We start from the raw sequence: 25,904 nt of genomic DNA on the forward strand, positions 1-25,904 counted from the left end.
CAATACATATACAACGAATGAGTGAAAATATTCTCATATTTTTTACTAAACAGTTCATGACTTTAATTGTTGTCTTCAATTTAGGCAGACGATTAAGGTTGTTATTTTTTACATAAAAAATGTCAGGTGAACCACGACATTTGCGTATTATGTCCTCAATATTTTTAACATAAATAACACATATTTAGTTTCTTATTTTTCATAAAAATGAAGTATTTCTGACGAAAATTATTGGATTTGAAGAAGCACTGCTCTTGTCAAGTCCTTTCACTCCTGCCTGCAGGGAACTTAATACACCTTGATTAATTATGTGATTTTCATACGTTAAGGTGCAAAAATACTAATATCACGTTTCTTAAGCCACCATACTGGATCTTGCAAGGGGATAAAATGATAATACTTTACCATGATTGCATAAGAAATATAAGAGTTTCCATTACAGCTCTTTGATATCAATGCACCACTCGAAAAAGTTTCTTTATAAGATGTTTTTATGAATAAATGGGTTGCGTCACATGCAAAGCACCGTAAAAAAAGAAATTTTTTTTAAATCGAAATATATTTTATTTAACAGAGAAAGCAAGAGTTTGTAATCAAAAAAGTGAGGGGTTAGAAGATATTAATGTATTGGTATAGTAAAAAAACAATCTAAAAATAAAATAGAATAATCTTTTTATAAACGTGTTTATTAATGTGTGTTCTAAAAATCTTATAGTACTAACACTTTGGCCATTAAGGTCCAGTGTTATGATAAGCATATTGTTTTGTCAAAATCCAGACGCCTCGTCTTCTCGAGGAGATCTAAAAAGTTCAATTATTATTAGAACAAATTCTTACGTTGTCGTCTACAGCTCCCGTTGAAAGGTGATTTCTCCTTGTCAACGACGATCAAATATGCACTATGACGATAACGGTTTGAAAAAATGGATGAAAACAATTATGCAACTAACACAAATTTTTTATTCAATTATTAGCACATCGTAGTCATTCGCGCTCAAATATGGATTTTTTCGGAAACTGACAACACTGATAATTTAACATATCAAACCTTAATTTGTATAATGACCATGCGGTCGATCTATTTTTCTGATGTGTCAAGAGAAAACGTGAAAAAAGGGATAAAACGAAAAATGCCCTAAAAGACACATGCAGAGGTTACTTTGGTAATAGCATTATTATCAAGAACATAATTCAATAAAAAGACTTACAACTCAACTAAGGTCAGCAACTTACTTCCTAGCTACGATTAACGTCAGAAGATCGGTTATATGTGGAATACTGCCTTAGTACTTCTCGGCGAGGGAAAATACGTGCGCCACTTCAGTTTGCGTGCCAAAAGGAAAAACTCAAATTGGAAGATCAGTATACTGACGCGGTGATCTCACCTACATAAGAAAGAGAGTTCAGATTTCTCATTGCTCTTAATTAAAACGCCTTGACCTCATAAAGGCGAGGGTTTGGGTTCCACTTAGGGATGATTGCTGGTTCTTATGATTATGAGTTTGGCGATAGTTTGTTGAAGCTCGTGGTGCCATTGCACAAAGTTAACAATAGTACAAAAACGCCTCCTTCAAGGAATATAAACCGATTTCGTTGTCAGGTTGTTGCACCAACTCAATCTTATCACGCCTTGAGACTTGGTCTTGTCGCTACCAAGGCAATCGTAACGCGCTTACAAGGAAGATCGAATGGAAATGCTAAATACATCCACTCACAGCCCTTCTGTACATACCTCATGCTCAACGCTACTACACTTGGCACTCTCTCAACGGATCTGCACTTTTTTTCAAAGCGAACGGATACAAAAAACGGCGACAGGATCCCAGAACAAGATGACAGTTGCTTGCGAGTCCACTCGTTACGTTGTGTCCACCTGAATTCGTCCCATTAACTCCACTCCCGCCTATCCCTCGCTTCCGTCGTCTCCCCTTTTTTCCCTTCCATTTACCTGCTCACACACACACGTGTCCCACCACCACCGCTTGTCGGACAGCTTGTGCCAACTCCCTCTCGCTGTCCAAACGCACCGCGTTCCCCTCTTCCAATCCCCCTTTTTCGACGAAACACATATCAACTCAATACTCACTGACAGTAAAATTTCTTCTTTAATAAATAAAACAATTGAAAAGCCATGTGTAGAGTGGATGTATTTTGATAAAACATTGTCAACATTTATCCCTGAAGGGGGCTTCTTCAAGATATATCAACAGTCCCACCTAAGTAGGTGCCTCATACACTTCCCACAATTCGTAATCGGCATCCGAATTTTTACTTGCCAAATTGCGAATTGTGGGGAGTGCTTGAGGCACCTACTCAGACGGGGCTAATAATGTATCTTGAAGAGGCCTCCTTGAGAGGTGAAACGTCGACAATCTTTTATTGAAACAAAAACATTAACTTTACTTATGGCTTATTAATTGTTATATTTATTGAAAATACGTACATGGAATGAGAAATGAAAGAAAGAAGAACCATGAAAATAAAATTCCTTATTGAAATTGCACACACGCGCACACACATGTGAGTAGTTATATTTGGTGAATCTATTTTTCCAGTTTCAATTCTGCATTTTTTATATAATTTTGAAAGTTGTTTTTAGGCAAGAAAAAAAATAAAAATTATATCTTACACGATTGTTATAATTTTGCAAGTATGCTATAATTTTTCCTAAAATTTTTTACTTTGATATTATAGAAAAACATCAAAAACACTAAAACTTAAAATCATGTCTTCACATAACTCAACACTTCTCTGTTAGTGTGCCACGATGTTCTTTTTTTCTTTAAGAAACTTGTAAAGGTCGTTATTTTTCATATATTTTGCTTTCTTTTGAAGATATGCCGTATTTTTTAATATTTTGAGATTAGGTAAACGCATGACTATGGAAAACTAACTTTGCATTATTGTTATCCTATACCTAACGTAGCATAACTTTTTCCTTTTATTTCATGAAGGTACATTGAAATCATCAAAAATTGAAGTTTTGCTTTTACATGACTGTTAGAAATTCAACCGTTAATAAGGACTTATTTAATATGAAAATATTAACTATAAATACCTTCCTGAATCAAAGCGTTCATACTACGTGTTTTCATGTTATTTTGCTTAAAACTTGCCATGTACTATTCTGTTATTATTAAAATCTATGTAAACAATAGCTTTCACTGCTTTGCGTAGAAACTTCAGTTTACACGTACAAATACTCTACATTTCTAATACCTTTGGTAAATTTTTTGCTGCTCTGCTCGCTGCCAAACCCTCTTGATCATATAATATAACCAGTCTGCATATAGCTGGTTTTGAGAGCGCATCTCTCTAAGCGACACTGTGCTTGGGCAGCGTACGAACAAGCTGCTATACAGTCAATTCAGACTCATTGGCGTAGTCTTATCATTATAGTAAGTAATAAATTAAATTTAGCTCAGTTAGTCATTGAGTTTAAGTTGTGTGTCCGTTTCCTCTTCCCTATAAATTATTTTATACATTCCACTCATCTTGATAATAAACATTACTATATATTCAATACTGAATAAAAACAATTTTAATAGGTTGAGCAGAAGTATTTATTATTACAAAAAGTTATAACTGTCCAATATTTCGGCAATTTAGTAATGCCATCATCGAGGATTCCTTAAAAAAATAACGTGAGAGTCGAATAATAGAATTGCACCAACAACTTCCATGGCCCAACAATATATTTATAATATTAATGCCATATTAATAGTCGTTTGTTTGACATACATAATAGAAAGTTTTCTTAAATAAAACTGAGTTAAAGATTATAAAAGAGCTAAAAAGTCCTATCGTAAAACATACAATAAGGTATGAGTTGTATTAAGTATAAAGACTTATATTTTATATTACATTATTAATTTACAAGTCTTTCTACTTAATACGATTAAAAATTTATTGGATATTTTTCGATATGACTTTTAACCTCTTTTATAATTTTTAACTCAGTTTTATTTAAAAAAAATTTTCATTATGTATGTCCAACAGATGATTTTAAAAATGTCATTCATATTTTGAAAATATTGTTGGGCCACGTAGGTTGTTGGTGCAATATTATTCAACCAATCACGTTATTTTTTCAAAAAGTCTCTAATGATGGCATTACTTAATTGCTGAAATATCGGACAGTTGTAATTTTTTTTAATAATAAATAGTAGTGCTCATCCAATTTAATCTGTTTTTATTCAGTATTGAATTTTGGACAATTGTACAAATTAAGGATGATTAGAGGAGCTGTTATGCATTGTAAACAATACTATTGCCGTGTCGTAGTATGCGACTATGTGCAGAGTTCACGTATATATACGTGAATGTGCACGTGTCCACTGCACACAATCGCACACTACGACACGGCAATAAATATATACTACACACGCTGACTAAATACGTACTAGAACACAAAGGTGAATGATAAGTCTTGAACGCCACCAACTTGCAATATATATATATATATATATATATATATATATATATATTAGAAGGGGCTTCGCCCCCCTGTGCTCTCTAAGCACCAACCACCCCATTTTCAGTTTAAAATAAATTAGTAAAATAAAATAGGTACTATGGAATTAGTATAAAGTGTTCACAAATTAAAAATGTTTTTAAAAAAGCTAGTAATGTAATGTTACCATTTCGATTACGTAATTTTTTTGCATAGTTCATTACATCCAAAAATTTGTAAGGAAGTACGATTTGGCTAAAATACAAACGCATGATAAAATAATGCTCCGTCACGATGCGGAAGAAAATCATTACGTAACGGACAATGCATTTGTTAGTATGCAACGCGATTACGAAACTGCGGTCGACTATTTATTGACGCTCTTGACGCAGCATGAAGCCGAAGGCGATAAAACCCAACCAGCCCCGAACCTCAATGACCCTATCGATTCAGATTTGCGTCCGACGAAATTACCTAAGCTTGATTTACCTACGTTTTCCAGGGATTACACCGAGTGGAATAGTTTTTGCGACCTCTTCACGGACTTAGTGCACGATGCACCCAAAGTATCAAATGCCACAAAATTGCAGTACTTGAAATCTTGCCTCACTGGCTCGGTTGCAAACTTAGTAAAAGATGTCGCGACGACGAGTGCAAATTACACCTCGACCTGGAACGCCCTGAAATCCCGTTACGATAAGCCTCGGGTCATCGTTAGTAACTACTTAGATGCGCTGCTAAGTTTACGTCCGCTTAGAATGGAATCGGCACTAGAGCTTAGGACATTTGTCGATGAATTACAGCGCATAGTCCGAGGTCTGACGAACATGAAGCTACCAGTTGATTACTGGGACATTTGGTTCGTCCACATTCTAAGTGCGCGTTTAAATACCGAGTCCAGGAAGCTTTGGGAAGGCAACTTAGGAGACTGAGACCAAAGTACCGAACCTAACCCCGCACATGCAGGAGAGCAGCTTGGGGTATTAGCACACTTTCCAAAGTATTCCGAGTTTGCCGAGTTTTTAGAGAAACGTGCTCATACACTGAGCATCTTAAGGCCAGAAGAGGGAGCTAAAGTGAAGGGTGCCCTCTCTAAGTCTATGGCTGGGTTCAGCCAAAGTCATTACGCTATCTCCACTGACTCGGTACCGAATGGAGCATATAGGTGCATCTTATGTCCCGAGCAACAACACGCGATCTCCAAGTGCCCTCGCTTCATGGAGAAGTTACCGAAGGATCGCTCTAAAGTAGCTAGAGTAGCTCGACTTTGTTTTAATTGTTTGGGACCTCATCAAGGTAGGACGTGTGAATCTAAGGGGAGGTGCAAAATTTGCTCTCAAAAGCACCACAGTTTGCTACATGCCCCTAGTTCCGCAGGTCATGGTTCGGTACCTCCTATGATAACAACAGATATTGATAACAACAGATTCGATCACCAGAAAGGGGCTGCAGATCATTCTTCAGTCCAAACACTCACCTCAACCTCGAATTCCTCGAGACGCTCGACTGTTTTGGCCACCGCGCATGTCGAAGTTGTTAACTTTCAGGGAGCCAGCGTCAGCGTTTGCGCCCTCTTAGATCAGGGCTCCCAAGCCTCATTTATATCCGAATCTATTATCCAGTTGTATGTAACCATATCGGGCCTTGGAGGCTGCAAGGCTGGGGTCGCTTGGGCATCAACCAGATTTATTCTAAAGTCACTCGTTTTCCCGGGATTTCAAATTGAGGCTGATGCGCCAATTCTACCGTGGGTGACTGCCGAACCGGCATCCTGGGACTTAATTAAGATTGGTGTCAAAATTCCATCCGATATCAAATTAGCTGACCCGTACTTCCGTAAACCACAACGGATTGATTTACTCTTGGGAGCTGACATATACGGCCAACTTTTTCGACCAGGTCTCCGTAACCTTTCACCTTCCCTGATAGTGGCCCAAAACACGGTCTTAGGATGGATCCTCTCCGGTCCAATGTCGACTGAAAAGCCAGGTTGGACGCCCTCTGTCTCAGCCCGCACCACTAAGAGTCTGCATTGTCTGTCTAATGAGAAGCTCCAGAAATCTCTGCAAATCTTTTGGCGTTTAGAAGAAACATCGCCGACTGATAAGAGCATGAGTCCCGAGGACGAGTGGTGCGAGAGATTATTTGTGGAAACTCACGCTCGAGATCAGGCTGGATGGTTTGTCGTAAAACTGCCTGTAAAGGCTAACGTTCCCTCAGTATCTCAAGAGACACGTCAAAAGGCCCTAGACTCCCTAAGGCATTTGCATCGACGCCTCAAACGCGATAGCAAGCTCGCCGCAGCGTATCAAGAGTTTATGACGACCTACGAGAAGCTTGGTCACATGAGTCCTATAAGCCCAGTAAACGGTGAAAATCCCAGGTCTTGGTACTTACCACATCACCCTGTCATGCAGTCAACTGGTCTTGATTGGAAACTACGCGTGGTATTCGATGCTTCAAGGAGAACTCGCGATCGACATTGCCTGAACGAGTTCTTAGCTACTGGCCCCACTCTTCAGCGAGATTTGCCGTTGATACTAGCGAATTGGCGACGGCATTAGTTTGTATTTACGGCCAATATCGTCAAATTGTTTTGGCAGATAGGCGTGGTACCAACCGATCAAGACCTCCAACGGATAGTCTGGTCCCCTTGCTCCAAGCAGCACCCAATCGACTACGCCCTGAGCACGGTTACCTACGGAACTGCCTGCGTGCCGTACCTTGCCATACGCACCCTGAACCAACTTGCTGAAACCGACAAAGCACGCTATCCACTAGGCGCGCACTGCCTGGAGCACGATACATACGTAGACGATATTTTTGCTGGAACTGAGGACCTGTCAAGCTCCCAGCGTATGCAATGAGAATTCATAGATATACTACGGTCAGCGGGAATGGAGTTAGATAAATGGGCAGCAAATAATCTGAGTCTACTCCCATCGAGTATGCGACAGAGTGATTCCGGTGAACTAAAACCAATTGGTCGAGACAGCCACCTGAAGACCCTCGGTTTGCTGTGGAATCTCCATACAGACACCTTCGCGTTCTGCGCACTTAATTTAGACCCCCAACTGGAATGGTTACGAAGAAATCAATTTTGTCAAACATTTCGCAGTTGTTCGACCCCCTTGGATGGATCGTTCTGGTCATAATGACCACGAAGATACTTATGCAAGACCTATGGATAATGAAAGGTGATTGGGACATGCCTTTACTGGTTGAGATTAAAAGGCGTTGTGATGAGTACTGTGCGTCACTTACTGCGCTCCCGTCTTTGTCCATAGAGCGGTGGTTAAATACATCTCCTGTGCTCAAATATGAACTACACGGATTCTCAGACGCATCTTGACGTGCATACGCAGCCGCTGTATATCTACAAGTTCGCACCGCAGACCACACGTTTCGAGTCATTCTTCTCGCAGCCAAGTCTAAGGTCACGCCGGTGAAGACAGTGAGCATCCCGAACCTCGAACTATGTGGGGCCACGTTACTGGTTAAGCTTGTTAGACACCTAAAATCGTTAGAGATTCACGCTCGTATGCCTGTCCATCTGTGGTCCGATAGTCGAATAGTCCTTGGATGGTTAGGTAAACACCCATGTCATTGGAAAACGTTCGTGGCTAATAGAGTCTCATTCATTCAAACTAAGCTACCTTTGGCTCGATGGGTACATGTTTCTAGAAAGGAGAATCCAGCTGACCTAGCCACCCGTAGAGTACAACCTTCAGAGCTTGGTACTAACACGCTGTGGTGGCACGGACCTTCATAGTTATCACAACCAAGCGAAAATTGGCCACAAGATGGGGCACCAGTCAAGGTCACCCATTCCATCGCAATCGTGAGCGAACCAGAACTCTTCACCCGGTTCTCAAGCTTGACCAAGCTTGTGCGGATCGTAGTATATTGTCGGCGACCATTAGTCATTTTGAGAGCACGAAAGGACGGAACCAGACCCATTCCTCCTTTTCTAACCGGCACCGAGTTACACCAGGCCCGTCTTTCAGTGATTCAGATGGCCCAGTCCCATGAATTTGTTGAAGAGATTGAATTGTTGAGGAACAATAAACCATTGCCTAAACGGCATCCACTTCTGACAGTAAAACCCATGTTCACTGAGGCTGACGGGATCTTACGCGTTGGAGGCCGCTTATCACATTCCAACTTGACTTTTGAACGGAAGTATACCCCGATTTAACCGCGCGGTTCTGCTCTCAGTCGACTCTTTATTCGCTATGCCCACCATGCCACCTTACATGGTGGACCTACGCTCACTTCAAACCACGTAATGCAACACGTGTGGATAGTGGGTAGGCAGTCGTTAGTCAAATCAGCCATACACAAATGCGTACCTTGCCAAAGGATAAAACCTCGACTAGCCTACCAGCTGATGGGAGATTTACCAGTGGCAAGAATCACTCCAGCTTGTCCATTCACTACCACCGGTGTGGATTACGCAGGGCCCATTCAGGTGCGCATGGCCAAGGGCCGTGGAATACGCACGTTTAAAGGATACATCGCCTTTTTCACATGCTTTAGAACTCGGGCCTTACACTTCAAGGTAGTCAGTGACTTAACCTCCGCTGCCCTTATATCAGCATATCACCGATTTGTCAGCCGCAGAGGAATCTGTCGCCAGCTATATAGCGACAATGCAACAACCTTCCGAGGCGCTGATCATGAGCTACAAGCCATGTTCTCATCGGCCTCCGCATTTTATCGGGAAGTAGCCACAACCTTAGCCAACGACGAGACTGATTGGACCTTTATACCGCCAACAACCCCTCACTACGGGGAGTTGTGGGAAGCTGGTGTAAAGTCAGAGAAGCACCACTTAAGAAGAGCTGTAGGGGACCATAGCCTAACCTTCGAAGACCTTTCCACCGTCCTGGCTGACATCAAAGTGTGCCTTAATTCGCGTCCTCTCAGTCCATTATCGTCAGACCCCTATGATCTAGATGCTCTTACCCCAGCCAAATTTCTTATCGGATCTGCGCCTAGTTTCTTACCCGACACTGAGTCTCCAGCTGGCCCAACCAACTGACTAATGGATTACCAACTACTTCAGCGTATCAAATCCCAATTTTGGAAACGATGGTCCCAGGAGTATATACAGCATCTGCAAGAAAGGGTAAAATGGCGGAGCAGTACCAAAAACTTCAAGGTGGGGCTGCTCGTTTTGGTAAAAGATAATCGCTACCCACCATCGAAGTGGCCTTTGGGATGCGTCACCGAGGCGCACCTCAGCGACGATGGTCTCGTACGCGTAGTCATGGTAAAGACTGCTTCCAGCACCTTTTCACGCCATATCGCGTGCCTTGCACCATTAATCTTAGACTCAGAGGAGCCAGACTCCACTAAACCCGAGAGTGTCGAAGTTTAGAGTTCGTCTGTTAGACGAAGGCGGGCGGAATGATCGGGAGTTTTAAGCACGACGACGATTGAAACTTGAGGTGCGCGTCGCGTTGCGCAGAGAGTAGCACCATCGGGTGGCTTGCGCACATACCAGCGGGAGAGAAGGGAGGAAGAGGCGTGAGAGCGAGTGCAGGGGCCTTGAAGTTGAACGCATTCGAGTTTGAGAGACGAACGCGCGTGGACAGGAGAACAGAACTTAAGTGGATGGCAGTTGGTGTCCAGATCACACTAAGTTGTCCCTTTTTTTCGGTGCCTAACCTAAAACCAATACAAGTTTTCACGTGAGTTCCTGGGGGCTTTGAAAGGTCTGTCGTGACACGCGGAGAGGTACGGGAACGGCGGGCGGGAGAGCTGAAGCACGGCTTCGCGCTACCTTGAGCCACAGGCAGAGACCAGGCGTTAGACGTTGGTGTGATCCTTTATGGTGCGCTGAGGCTGACCGAGACTATTGGACACGGAGGAACCAGAACCTCAACCATCACCACGGTAACTCGAACTCCGTGCTACGCTGAGGCAGACTGAGACGTCGGTGTACGGAGCCAGAGCCCTTAACCTTCACCGAGCCTTCTTTCGCGTTACGCTGAGGCTGACCGAGAGATCGGTGCGCGAAGGGAACAGTTGTGATTGTAGACAAACACAGCTAGGTCTGTAGAGTTTATTAACATATGTGTCAGTCGGTGAGTCATCACGAGAGCCTGCCAGTGAGAGTGTATCCAGCTATTCAGACGCACGACCGGCACTCTCGCTCGCTTTTTCTTTATAATTCGCGCCCTCGTATCCGCGAATTAGTTCTAGTATCTCAAAGTGTAACCCAGGCAGGCGAGACGTGCCTTTGTTTTGTACTGATTGTATTGTTGTCATTGAATGCATTCACGTAGGGATCTATTATAAAACTATTGTAAACCTTTTCATATATATACTATAATAATTAAAGCAAAACAATAACTCATAAGCAGCGAGTGATTATTTACTCAACCTCACCACGCTTCCCTCAAAAATAAAAACACATTTCTTCACGTTTATTCAACAATAAGATTAACTAATTGAACAACCATTGAATTCCAATTCAATTGAGAGTGCTTTTTTAGAACTAGAATGCGATACAGAAAAATGACGTGAAATTGATGTCATAACTTGGGACACAGTTTCTATGTTACAAAAAAAGTCTTAAAAATAAATGAAAGAACTCTAAGAGGTTTGCGTAATACAAAAACACCATTTGGAAACAAATTAATAATTTTAGGAGGTGATTTCCGTCAACTTCTATCTGTAGTTAAAAATGGTTACAAACTTAAAATAATAGAAAATTTTGATTTGACTATTAAATACTAAAAAATTTAGAATGTATCTCAAATTTTACATTTAAAAACAAATATTAGATAAATAGACAAAAAATTTTGTCGTTTTTATTGGATATTGGTAATGGAAAAATAGATTGTTTAAAAATACCTGAGCAATAGAAAACAAATAATGTGTGTTCGAAAATTTTTAGTAATGTTAATAGTTCTTTAATAAATAATGTAATATTAACGTCCGATAATGAATACACTTATTTTTTTAACCATAAAATTTTAGAAAATATAAAAGGAGAAAAAATAACTTATTACAGCATAGACCATGCTACTTATAAAGGAGTTGATAAAATAGACGGTAAATTTATATAAACTTACTAATAGAATTTTTTAATAATATTTGAGAAGGACTTTTACCATACAAATTGAATTTAAAAATAATGCCTTAGTTACATTAATAAGAAACTTAAGTATTTCCGGGGGCCTTTGTAATGGTACAAGGTTAAAAACAACAAAATTATTTAAATATAACATAGAAGTAGGAATAATTATTGGTGACGAAAAAAGATGTAAAGTTTTTGTACTAAAAACAACATTAAGTACAAGTAGTTCATTATCACTTCCTTTTATTTTGCACAGCAAACAATTTCCCTTAATATTAGCTTTTTCGATGATTTATAACAAATCTCAAGGTCAAAGTTTTGATTCTGTAAGATTATGTGTTGACATACCTTCATTTTTTCATGGACAGTTATATGTTGCCCTTTTAAGATGTAAAAATCTAAGCCTCATCTTTATGTAAATTGAAGCTGAAAATAATTCTGAAATACAAAATATTGTTTGGTCCGAAATTTTTTAATGATTCAAAAAAAATTAGATACTCGTCTATTTACTCTATCCACATTGAAAAATGTTTAAAAAAAATTTAAGGGTAAGAAATTTTCGATCAATCTACAATTGTTTTATATTTTATAACGATATCCTTAATTTTCATATTGGCAAATTTTGTAAATTTTAGTTTGAAAAATAGAAAATTCAGAAAAATTAATAATCTATTTTTTTTTATACACGAATATTTTCCCGGTTCTTTGGAAACTTAATAAAAATTAATAAAAAAAATTACAATTAATTGACATCATAAATTGAAAAACGTAATTTTGCTTATTTGAGGTCACGCAATGCAGTTAAGGTAAAAATACATCATTGAACTCTTTCAATTAATTAAATACAACCTCTAATAAAAAATTTTGTTTTAGTTTGAACGATTCATTTATCTGCAATGTATGCAAACCAAAATTTTTTAACCCTAAAAAGTTAATAGAACATAAGAAGATACATTTAAAATTATTGTACATTTATGATACTTGTAAAACTGTATTTACTTCAAAACAAAATTGTGTTAGACATCAAAAGTAACACAGTTTAAAAAAAACAATTGCATGCATTTATTTACAGAAAAAATTCAAGAGATTGACACATTCAAGTAGACATATGAAAATTCACAATAAATGTGAAATTAAACAAATCTGTACGAGATATGAAAAAGGATTTTTAAGGTTAAAAGACTTCATAAGGCATTCAAGGAAAATTCACTATTTAAGAATCTATAATGTACAATGTTTTTAAAATAAATTATTCTTTTGGTACACGAATAGCTTGTTTTTCTTCATTTTTACAGGATACTACTACGAAAAATTTTAATGTCATATAAGCTTAAGACTTCTTAAAAATATATCTAAGTCTCTTGTACAATACTTGAATTGATTGGCGCAATCAAAACAACTACCCAACAAAACGCAATTATTTTCTAAACTGTTAAAGTTGTTTAGAAGGTGGGAATAGAGAAGGATGGAGAGTGATTAGAAAGGGATGTATGAAGGATGGTGGGGGATGGAGGGGGTGTAATTAAATAGAAAAAACAGCAAGAAAACAAAGGAATAACAAGGTGTTTCGAGGGGGATGGATGGGGGATGGGTGGAGGATGGAGTGGGATAAAAGGGGTTGGAGGGGTATGGAGGAGGGTTAGAGGATGAATCCACTCAAAATAACTATATGATATAGGAAGACATATGTTGGTACGGACCTTTCTATTGTTTTGGTCCCCATCCTAGGTGCACGTGAAGAAGTTCTTATTTCAAAAAGCGCCTTTGTCACGTGACTAAAGAGGATATTTGTCTCAAACAGTACAACTGTATATTCTTAACATTTCTCTATAAATCGCTTATTAAAGTTTTTTTGAGACCTTTGAGGGGCTAGAAAAATTTGGTCTTATACCATTTTGGTGAAAGACACATTTGTTACGTGTTTTTGGCCGTAGTTTTAAATTTCGCGGCTCAAAATAAGTTTTTATATGGTTAAAAGAACTCAAGATATTTTAGTTAAGCATTTCTAGTACCCAGCTAAGCTTATGCCACAAGTTTTAGTAAAAAGTAGGTCACATGGTATTGGAAGCTACATTGGATCAGGAATGTGAAATTGTGGGGCCTTTCTGTCTCACGCGCCGATACAGTAAGTGTCGTCTCTTACATGCGAGCTCACCCTGCGTGGCGATCAATGTTGACTTGCACGCCCACCCATCAGGCCACACTGCTCGCCGTACGGCAGCAGCCCTCAGCTGTTGTAATGTTAGCTATCTGTCAATAAGGAACTCTTATAATAGCTGCTTGCCAGAGTAAACCTTCTTTACCTCCATAACGTCCTCTAGTCCTGAGGATCCCATAAACTGGTGACTCCGTCTTTGTGAGTGAATACTCATTATGCGCATACTTTTGATTCTGAGTGCCATGGCCCACCATCTACACAGGCAACAACCACCCGGCTCTGCTAATCAATATAGCTGTTCAGCACGACAAAGCTGCACACTCACTCAACAAGCAGCAGCAGTCGAAACAGCTACAACGGCAAGCAGAGTATCAACAGCAGCAGCCACAACACGTCACAGACACGTTGTTTAATAACCCAGGCATTTTTGACAAACAATTTTGATCTGTTTTCCATGGCTTCAGGGGCCTCCTACATGCACACATCATTTTTTAGAGGGCCTGAGGAGAATGAAGCCATTTTTAATTCGTTTACGCGTCGCAAAAATGTTGGCTCACAAAGTGGATTTTTTTCCAACGGAAACAACGACTGCCCCACGGCGATGGCTCATGTGGCATGACAACAACAGTCGAAAGGGGCGTGGTCAAACCCACGTGTATACATCAACAGTGCGCAGCAATGTCTCTCTCCTTTGACAGCATCAACACACTTACTAAACAGTTGAGCCCTCTGTTTTCGGCACACTTTTGACGAGCCGATTGCCTAGGGCATGTGCTGCCCCAGTTCAAGCCCTTGGGCTAGCCCACTTCTCCTGCAATCAAGAAAAGACAGTTCACTCCGCCCATGCGTGAGCTATCACCACCTTAACGCATGAATGGCGACATACAAGCGCCCAATGTCTCGGTTGGAGGTTCACTTAGCCAACCTTTACGGAAGAAAAATCTTCAAGAAGATCGACCCATTGATGGCCTTCAAGCAAACACCGTCAACCGTAGACGACGTCTCCATCGCTGTATCTCAGATATGCACCTCTTGCCTGGCAGACGCTGCTATGTTGGTCAATTTACACCCTTATGCACAGCTCTGGATTTCTGCAGGTACCTCAAACATCAAGTTAGGCCACAGCCCATCAGCGCTATTCAACTGACGATCGCGAGCTGACAGCATTCTTTGTAGTGGTCAAATACTTCAGAGGGATGGTGGACGATTATCCACTTATTTTACGCATGGATCACCAGCCATCTGCCTACGCTCTCAATCAAATCCCGGAGAACGCAGCACTTCGTAAACCTTAGCAACTCAACTACATCGTGCAATTCTCTTCTAGCATCAAACGCGTCAGTGGCGTGGAGAATGTCATAACAGACAAGTTCTCACGCATCGACGCCTATCGTCTACCCATAACTATAAGCTTCGAGCAACTAAGAGTAGAACAGGGGATGGACCAGGAGCTAAGTCACCTTTTCATCAGCACAGCCATGTCTGTAAGGCTTTGCAAACTCACTGTCGGCTCCAGCGAGAAAAAGGTATATCGCAACGTTTTGCAGCACGACTTACACCCGTACGTTCATTTCAAATTTAAGAGACGTGTCTACGAGGCGATACACAACCTCTCTCACTCATGCAAGCAACGCCATAATCAAAGGTCAGCAGGCACATCCACCTGCAGCACAAGTCCTTCCTTAACTTGGATCAGCGATTCAACCATGCCCATAATCTTTCGATCCCGGCGTCGTCAAACTTCAAAATCTCGTCGAGTACGAAGCACCCACTTTCAGCAGCATAAAGTTATCATTCATCTACAAGCGCGGTGACTTCTGGCATCAGTTTCACCTTTGCCAAGGTAGCCAAACGCATGGGCAGTGGCATGACCCTTTGTGCCATCCCAGCAGCACACAGTGGGTGAAATTGTTTTTTTTTACTTATAAACTAATATTTTGCAAACGTTGATAGATAGATTAGTAATTTTGTTTTTGTTTGATTTTTTGATGATGGACATTAAAGAAAAACTATAGAAACGGCAATAAAATTGAAACCTAACCTATACATTTGTGGTAAATGTAATTTGTTGCAATTTGAATACATAAAAAACTAAATAACGCTTATATAAATAATCAACAACATAACCTAAAAAATTTGCTTGTAATATTAACAATATCTAGTCAGTAAAATTGAAATTTAACCTATAAATTTGTGGTAAACGTAATTTTTTGCGATTTTAAACATATAAGAAATAAAATAACGTTTATACAAATAATTAACAACACAACCTAAAAAATTTGTTTGGTAAAATAACAACATAAGCTAAAACCTATCCTAAAAACTTTAAAAAATAGTAATTCAATAAAAAATCGACTAAATAGCTACATAACCTAAAACCCAAGCTTTCGAACCCAGTGTAATGTTGATAGACTAAAACTACAAACAACTTATTTTTCCTGCACATTCCCTAGTAACGTTGTTTTGAAGGAACTTCTGCAAAAACCAACATGAATTTGAAAAGAGGTGAATCACCTGCAAGTACTCGGAATAGTTAAACTAAATAATTAAAGGCAAACAAAATTTTAGATTAACATAAAGTTAAACATTAGGATAGCTTAGAATTAATACATAGAAATAATCGAAAACATTAGTAAAAGCCAGAATCGTCACAAATAACCAGTACATACTACACCACTAGCAAACAACTCAATTACATATTAACTATAACAAACCTCGTACACAACAATAGTTATTTTCAAGGGATTATCCGATTTTTACCATTCAAATTTGCAAGCTCATGATTTACAGAGTAACTCTTTTTGCATCACATTAATAATTTCATAAACATACTTCAATAGTCTATTTTGTAATCTAGTTAATTGCTAACACTTTTTCCCAAATGTAAAGGAAAACGGAAAGTAACCCTACCCCTTCTCTTGACTTGCAGAGAGAGTCCATACGCCTGCCTCCAAAAGGGGTCACAGAGTTTCTGATTTCCTAAGGTACCACGAGACAACTCCCTCTCCAACTACTAACAGCAGAAAAACATGTTGACTAAAACTTAATCAAAATTCCGTATGTATTATTCTTGTATTATTATAAACATTCAAACTACCGGCAAAACAAATTATGTTAAGTTGCGACAGGAAAAGCACCATCATTCTCATCATTATTTTAAAAACTGCGGTTCTATTATCATTATTACAATTATTATTATAACTATTATTATTACTATTAAGTACCATTATTATAATAATAATACAATTTTTATTATAGTAATAATAATAATACTTATTATTATTTTTATTATTATTATTATTATTATTATTATTATTTTTATTATTATTATCATAACAACACCCACTAATATAATGATTATAATTTATTACGGCAGGAGCCACCGTTTTGGCGTTTAAGTAGTAGTATTAACTAATAAATTGCCAATCGTTTATTCACCCAAGCATCAATCTAATTGTTTGATTTTCTTTTTGCAACGAGTTTAGTTGAACAAACGAGTAGTGTTTAGCATTAGTAAATATTAATAATGTTTTGTCTCAATTTTAAGGTAAAACCATATTGAAATCCTGTTAACTTTGTATGTAAAAGGGAAAGGAAGGGCATAAGCAAGTGAATCTCCTTCCCTTCTCTTAGCGCAGAGAGGAGAGTGAACCGGATGTGGAGAGTGCCAATTTCTGAGTAGCTAAACTAGAGCAGTTCTAGTCAATTGGATTTTCGGCTATTGTCATTTTTGCAAGATTTTCTCCCGGCAAGCTCTCCTGCGTTGTTATCGAACCAGCGCGTCACCAAGGTCCACTTCTCCTTATAAAAAGGCCCAGAGACTCTCTTAACTACGACCCCTCGTAGTTCACCATGTACTTTAGTTATATTTAAGTAACAGTGAGTGTGAAAATTATAATACAAAATTTTTAGTATTCCTTGTTTTCCGTTTTCAATCGGTACGCCACTCCGAATAAAATTGACTAACTTTAGGCGCACCGCGAGCAGTTGTGTTAAAACAGTCATAGCCCCTTTGCAAATATCGTGTCATTAGTTAAAACCACCCCTTTAGCTCCGTGTCCTATTTGCGTGCTCAGCGTGTGTCCCGAGTTATTAAGCGAAAGCTTAAACTCGAATAGTACGTCGTGCCGACGTAACACCAGTAACCCGGGGGAAAGCAATTGAAAATTTATAATTAAATAAATAGTCAACTAAATAACATCACTTAAAACCCAAACTTTTTAACCCTGTAATCTAGGGGAAAGTGACTTGAAAGAATATTAATTAAATAAATAATTATATAAATGATTCGTAACGTAAAACCCAAGCTTTTAAATTCAGTCTGTTCTAGGCCATGCAGTTTCGCTAGGTATCCCAGTTTAATTCCCAATTTATTACTATCATAACAAGTGGAGTGATAATTATTTACATTGACAATTATTACCAGAAGCAAATGAAATGGATACATATATATATATATACATGTATGATTGTTATGATAACAATGAATTGGAAACTAAAGTATAAACGTGTTTATACATATATATACACATTTATTGTATTTGCTTTTAGTAATACTTATCATTCCATTTGTTACAATTATAATAAATTAGAAACTAAAGTGGGTTACCCAGCCAGACTGCATGGTCTAGAATTGACTGGGTTTAAAAGTTTGGGTCTTAGGTTATGTTGTTGTTTAGGTAATTATTCACTTATTTTACTTTTTCAAAGTCTCTTTTTTCCAGGTTACTGTATTTTAAAGCTTGGGTTTTACGTTACAAATTATTTATACAATGATTTATTCGATTAATATTTTTTAAAGTCACTTTTCCCTAGATTATTGGGTTAAGAAGTTTGGGTGTTAGGTGATGTTGTTATTGAGTTTATTATTTATTAAATTACAAAATTTTCAATTCCTTTTCTCTGGGTTACTAGGTTCAAAAGCTTGGGTTTTGAGTTAAGTGGCTAGTTAGTCGATTTTTAATTGAATTACTATTTTTTAACGCTTTTAGGTTAGGTCTTAGTTTTGGTTTTTCAATTTTATAAATTTTTTATTTCATTATTATATATTTTCGTTCAGCAAGCAATGAATACTTACATATTTGACATTAAGTTGCTAGATATTTGTCCCAGAAGCATGTGTATGTAGGAAAGTGTGGGTGAGTTAGTGTGTGGGCACTGTTTTGCACTGGCAGGGGAGTGTATATGGGGACCTTATGTCCCACGCAACGATACAGTAAGTATCGTCTCTCACATGCACGCTCGCCCTGAAAGGCGATTAAAACCTACATGTGTGCCTGCCCATGAGGCTACACTGCTCACCGTAAGGCAGCAGTAAGTCCTGGGCTGTTGTAACGCTAAAAACTATGTGTTAAAGAACAACTCTTACAATAGCTGCTTGCTGGAGTACACTTTCTTTGCTTACATAACGTCCTCTAGTCCTGAGGATCCAACAGGCTCACTACATATACCGCTTAGTATTGAAAACTAGAAGCTGAGACCTTTATTTCGACAATCTACAAAACTTAAATAAATCAAAAAAATTTTGGAGAAGGAGATCGTTAGTACACAAAGAATACCTTTTATGTATATGTGTATCTGTTTTAATTTTCTTATTTTTTATAAATATTTTAAAATAATATATCAAAACAGGCACAGATTAAACACTTTTTTTATTATTCCAATAAGCTATTTTCTTTTTTTGTACTCTAATGTACAAGTATGTAAAGAAATAGAATGTGCACGTATTCTCATTATTTAATATAAATAACTAAACCATTATATTTGACTTATTCTGGATTCCAACAACTGCTGTACAGACCTATATGTCACAGTAATAAATTTCTTTTTGTAACTCAAAAATTAAATACTATTACAATAAAACAATTATTTGTATAACATTTTAGCCCAGAAATTTATAGTGTAAACATTTTGTTTTAGTTTTAGAACAAAACAGTTTATTTAAACTATAAAAAAAAAATTACATGAGGAGCATATAACAAGGAAAATTATTACATTGTACTTTTACCTTCAGTTAGTTTATACGATGATTCGATTTTAAAAAAGGTTCAGTTTTTGTGGAATACAATTTTTTTGTATTTTTTACTAAATTTTTTATTGTAGATTTTTGAGTACGTTAAAAATGAAAAATTAGTATTAATGTTGAATGATTATAATTTGATAAGCAAAAGGAAATTTTTTTTTTCTCTCAACAGCGTTTCGAAGGATCAAATTTAGAGTAGGAGATAAATCTGCATACGTAGTTACCATATTTATTAGCTTGTAAATACTAACTTGCTTATTAATCTCATTTAATTAATTTCCGTTGCATTTATGATAGATTCCTTATATTACCCATAACCTTTCGAAGTTTTGAATGATCAAATTTTATCAGAGTTTAACATTATAAGAGTTGTACACATTGATTAAAGAAATAACGTTTCCTTATTTGATAAGCAAAATCTTTTAGGCATGCTGTGTCGTTAGGTTTTCATATCTTTGGCTAATTCTATAATATTTTGAAAATTTTTCTTAGAATTTTGCTTCAGTATTTATTAAATTATTTACTCTTAAAAAGATTCTTTATGCAATTAGTAGTTAGATCAATGTTAAACACTTTGTACACTCCTTGATATAAGAAATATTTGTTTCACTATTACTAAGCATGAAAAAGCAAAGGAAATCTTCAGACCATGTTTAAGACACTTATTCATAACTATACCTCGTAGAGCTTTTTAATAAATCAATGGTAACTTGAGATTGGATTCGGTTGCTGTGAGAAATACAATTAGAGCTATTTCAGAACTTACTGAACACAAGATGAATTCTTACTATAAACACTTGAATAACCCTCATAAAAGTACTTTATTGTACTTTAGAACTTTTTTCTAAATACGCCTACCATCAGGACTACATACATATACACTGATGAATGAGAATTAATGAAAATAAAATACATGTATGAAGAGAAAGTTTTTTTTTTATCTCCTTTACTGTAACAACTTATGTAGCCAAATCTGTCAAGTACTATCATTTATGACAAATAATACGCTACAAAGCGAGTTCATAACTTTTAAAAATAATAACTGTTTATCTAACTACCTTATTCATTTAGTTTATTTTAAGAAATAATTTACAATGTATAAAAATTAAATGTTTTGTTCTCACTTCAAACGTTTATTCCTATATTTCGATACTTTTTTCACCATCAATTTGTAAATAAACAGTTTTCATTTTTTTTATGCTTACGATTCATAGAATTTAAAAGTAGTAATGTAAAAAAGTGCTTCTTACTTTTTAGATGCTAGCCAATACGCTCACTACGTATTCAATACTATAAAACATAAACAGACGGCTGGCAAGATAAACTTTGAGGTAAGTTATTTCTTTGTCTCTTTTCTAAAAAAAATTTTTTTTGAATAAACTTTCAATTTAATTTTAAGCTTTCATTTAATCATAGAAACCAGACTGTATATTTTACTTTATATATGATAAAAGTAGAAAGTATTTAGTAATTTCTTTTATGTAATGAGGATGTTCCTATTTTTCTAAAAAATAATTTTTATGAGCATAATTATTTCTGATAATCCTAATATGTTCTTTAAATACAGTACTTTTAAAAATACGTTGATTGCTTGAGAATACACTTTAATGAGTGTTGTAGTTACTGATGTGAGGATTTATAATGTGCAAACCTAACCGCTAGAGAGCCACACTACGAGCAAGACTATGGGATGTATGAGCAGTTAGGTGTTCGGTTTCGTTTGATAGCTTAGCTGGGCAGTTCCAACGCTACCATGTTTTGTAGCTGTGGAAATGAGATAGCTTAATAAGTACACTCATGTTTTTGTATTTTTCAGGGTCAAGATGTCTGATACGCTCCACGACTGGAGGACCAGTGGTCTCGATGTAATAAAAATGTCTTTGATTGTCTAAGGTAGTGGTGGTTTTTTTACGTGCCTTCAGGAAAATTGGTGAGAACTTTTGAGAAAACATAATTTTGGGTCAACATTAAGGCTACTGAATCGTAGGTATTATTAGCAGTGTTATTTGCAGCAAAGAGTTAAAAATTGGCAGGATTAGCCTTGGGATCAATTTTAGAAAGTTTAGAGACTTCGGCTGCAGTATCAACCAGTAAGATTTTTCCCACTTACTTATACCTCTTACATGTGGAAGCGTTTGAATCGATTAACTTGCTCCAATACAGCTTTTATTCATAGAAGAGAATCGAGTTTTTATATGGAGAGAAGGGTGCCAGGATTATTTGCCTTGGTAGTCATATGCTTTATCACTAAATTTAGAATGCAGATGGTAAGGCTGATTATGGGTAGTTTAATGTTTTTAATAACTTTTGTTTAACTATTGGTTATCATTTTGACCACACAATTTACTGTGACTGTAAAATATTGGTTTGTCAAATCATTCAGGGCATTCGAATAAGCATAATTTTTTCATATTAGCTGAGAGTTTCTCAAAAATCAAGAGATGTTCATCGTTAATAGAATAAATCTGTTCAGGAATCTAGTTATAAATAAAAATGATGTAGAGCTTTTTAAGAGAAAAAGAGCCTACAAATCTCTCTGCTGGTTTAGCTAGAGCAATAAATGTGGTTGAATTATAAAATAAAAGAGCAGCAGAAAAAGCTGAGAGTGATTGTTTGATGAGGTCTACTCCAAAGATGTCTACTCCAAAGATGTCATTTCCATATTTAGTCTCTAAGGTTAGTATACCACTAAGGATCATAGATAGGTTTCGTTCCAGTGAAATCTTATTTTGTAGTAACTGGTAAAGGCGCTCCTCCTAAGAGGAACTGAATTTTGACAAAAAATTGTTTTTAATTTGTTTGAACGAACTGATGGACCTAGGTAGTAAATTGACGATATTTAAAATACACATTTTTTTATCCACTTTGAGTTTCTCAAAGATAAAATTGTCTTTCGTGGTTAAGACAAGTATGTTGGCATTCCTTAAAGTAATTTCTGCTTTTTCAAAAGCTTAAGCCACCATGGCTAGAAAAGTCTAAATATTAGCATGTGTCTGAGCGTTTTAAACGAGAATTATCATAGTGATAGTAGTATTTAGAGCCATGGTCATCTCCTAGAGTTGTTTGTTCAGGATCGTCTTGGATACAGAAGGGTAGAACTATCCCGAGCACGATTGACACATAAGAGAAGTATGATAATGATCTGCACATGACAAAAAAAATAGTTTCAAAGGTGCTACACGCGCTTCAAATATATGAGGTATAAAAAATTATTTGAGTTCTTAGAGGGCAGGACACCTACTCAAATTATAAAAATGCTCTAATAAAGGAAAAAGCGTGACCATTACCAAGCTTGCTGTACTGACGCACTAAACATAGTATGTTGCCTCGTGTTACTGTATGAACAAGTTTGTATGACGGTTAAGATAACGTTAAACAAAAAGAGATTTAATATTTTACACTGCCACCCACACCTGTAAATTAAAATCTACGTGATTTTATTAAATTTATTGAATGATAACCAGCAATACAAAATGATGAGATACACATTAACTTGGAGATTCTTTGCGTCTGCTGTGCGCTAGATTTTTTTAGAGGGCTATGAAGGCCAGATGTCATCGTAGCATGGCAAAGGAAGCTAAAGTTATTGAAGTATCTAAGTTTCTTTATAAGAATGAGCATAAAGAGACCAGGCGTGGTAGCTACTGGGTAGAAAACCTGGGTCGAGTTGATCGGCTAGGCAGTTTCAATGCTGCCGTGTCCTTATGTTATAGCTGTATAAAAAAGACAGCTTTATAAGTAGACTTGTCTTTGTATTATAAAGAAATAATATGTTTATTTACTGTAATAAGAAAATATCTTGTGGAACACGAAGGCTTAGGCCATGATTACATAGGGCAGAAGTAGACGGCACAGCATCATAGTGGAAAGGGACAAAATTTCCCCATTACTATTTTTACAAGTGACACATTCCACTCCCACTGGAAAAAATATCTAGCTAAACGAATACATCACTTTTTTATTTCATTATTACTTAAGTTTTCAGACGTATGAGCATGATCATGGCTATGATAGCTATTTTTCTATCATAATGTATCATAGGTATTGATAATCTATATCAAATGCATAACATTGAATATTTGCCGTTAAAGACTATCAAAATTTTTTCTCGGGCTTTTGCGACGAGTTAAGTATCCAAGGTATTAAAAAAAATACTTCCACAACTTAAAAAATAAGTACTAAATTTTTTGGTGATGTCTAGACCTCCAGATATTAGCAAATCTCCAGGGGCTTCCTTTTCAAATTAAAGCCAACACCTGACCAGCTCATTGCATAAATTCACTATCAGTTTTAATAAAAAATCTGTACAGCAAGTTGGATTGTTCATTGGAAAAGATTCTTCCATTAAACTTGATAATAGCTGGGGTGTGCTTGAGCCAATCTCAGTACCCTGTAAATAGTATCCAGTAGGATTGACGACCAAGTCATCTGAGAAAAACTTTGCGAGAGGCCTGCACAAAATATTGTCACACTAGGAAAAAAAGAGTAATTTAGAAAAAAAGGATGATACCAATGAGGAATTTAGGATGCGTTAAAAAGTGGGGTTAGAAGGGAGCCAAAAGAGTCTACTATTGCTGAGAGAGGTGATGCAAGTAAAAAGACTGGTACAAGTAGAAGAGAGAGGAAAACGTATGAATAACATTGGGGTTATAGGGAGAGACGTAAAAGCGATTAAGATGAATCTATGAGTGCAAGTTTTGTTCTGATACGTTTTAAAAATAAAATTAAACACAGTTACTACAAAAATGAGTGATTAGGTCACAGTAGTAAAGTTAAGATACAATCAAGATAAAGAAGTAATGAAAAATAACAATATATTAAAAGGTACGAATATGTTTATGTAATATGACATACCGTTTGAGGAAAGAAGAGAGCAGGAACAACTGGTAATATGGATGAGGAAACAGACAGAGAGAGAGAGAGAGAGAGAGAGAGAGTGAGAGAGAGAGAGAAAGAGATTGATTAATTGATTGAAAACGTATTTATTTATGCCAAGGGTGAGACACCTGGATGGCAACTCACCAAAATTACAGAATAAAAAAAAAAATTTATAATACTAAGTACACAATGTTACTACAATAAATTATTACACAATTAGTGGCACAGATTAACATACTAAGTATACCAGAACCATAATACTTTGAGAGAGAAAGAGAGAGAGAGAGAGAGAGAGTTTGAGTTTAACAAAATTTAATAATACCAAAGGTTACATGTACCCGTATGGTAAAGGCTTTTAAATATCAATACAAATCGTAAAACTTACATAAATATTTCGCTTACAAACATGCATACATGATACTGCCTATAAATGAAATGCTAATAATCGCAGTAATATACTGGAATAAAAATATAATTAGCAGTAAAATTTGAAGATGCATTTATTTATTCACTAAAAATAATCATTTACTGTTGTATAAAAATTAGCTCAACATGAACAAGCCACTGCTCTTTTTAAATTTCCAATCTATGCAGGAGTAAGTGCTTGTAGCAGGCTTCTTTAAAAGACTTAAGTGAGTCCCTCAGTCTGATGCATGTGCAAATTTGGTCCCAATACTTTATTGTACGTTTCAAAAAAGACGTCACATAATAATTCAGAAGTGCGCGAGGACATTAATATCAGACTGAGGGAGACGCTCAGAACACCGCAGCTGCTCACCCGCCGAGAAAAGATTGTACAAGTACCGAAACTCTTGCGTGCTCAACCGTATAATACCTTATACGGTACAACTGCTAAAAAATAATCACGTTTAACACTTGGGCGCGGCCACCCCAAACTCGCATAGTACTGACTCATTGACGCATAACGCTTGAGATTGAAAATAAACCTAACAATGGTATTACATAGTCTGTCCAATTTAATAGCAAGATACCCCGACAAATCCTTGTGTACCAAACACGCATAACCAAAATAAGGCACTATCAAGCTAGATGCCACTATTGTCTTAAAGGAACTAATCAACATTCCAGCCCGATATCGCAGCCTATAGAGAATCCCATGAACCCACGAGCAAATAGCAGCCATGTGGGTGTTCCAGCTTAGGTCGTTCGAAAGCAAGACCCCTAATGTTTTAACCTGCTTTATGAATGGAATTACGCAACCACCAGCCACAAGCGGTGGCAGTTTAGTCTCGTCTATATGCATGAGATTTTGACTAGTGCCCACCAAAACTGCATACAATTT

At 37.0% G+C, this 25,904-nt stretch overlaps 1 protein-coding gene across 1 annotated transcript in view; it reads left to right on the forward strand.

The window, feature by feature from the left end:
• Nucleotides 1–25,904, forward strand: part of LOC106639008 (A-type potassium channel modulatory protein KCNIP1) — a 303,976-nt gene that overhangs the window by 180,284 nt on the left and 97,788 nt on the right. The window contains exon 3 of the mRNA XM_014352436.2: nt 20,981–21,054. Within this exon, the coding sequence (XP_014207922.2) occupies nt 20,981–21,054 (74 nt within the window). The remainder of the gene's footprint in view (nt 1–20,980; nt 21,055–25,904) is intronic.

The sequence above is a fragment of the Copidosoma floridanum genome, unplaced genomic scaffold, assembly GCF_036245765.1.
Source record: "Copidosoma floridanum isolate Cflo_tuat_1 unplaced genomic scaffold, Cflo_Japanese_pri ptg000005l, whole genome shotgun sequence".
In the NCBI taxonomy this organism is placed as follows: Eukaryota; Metazoa; Arthropoda; class Insecta; order Hymenoptera; family Encyrtidae; genus Copidosoma; species Copidosoma floridanum.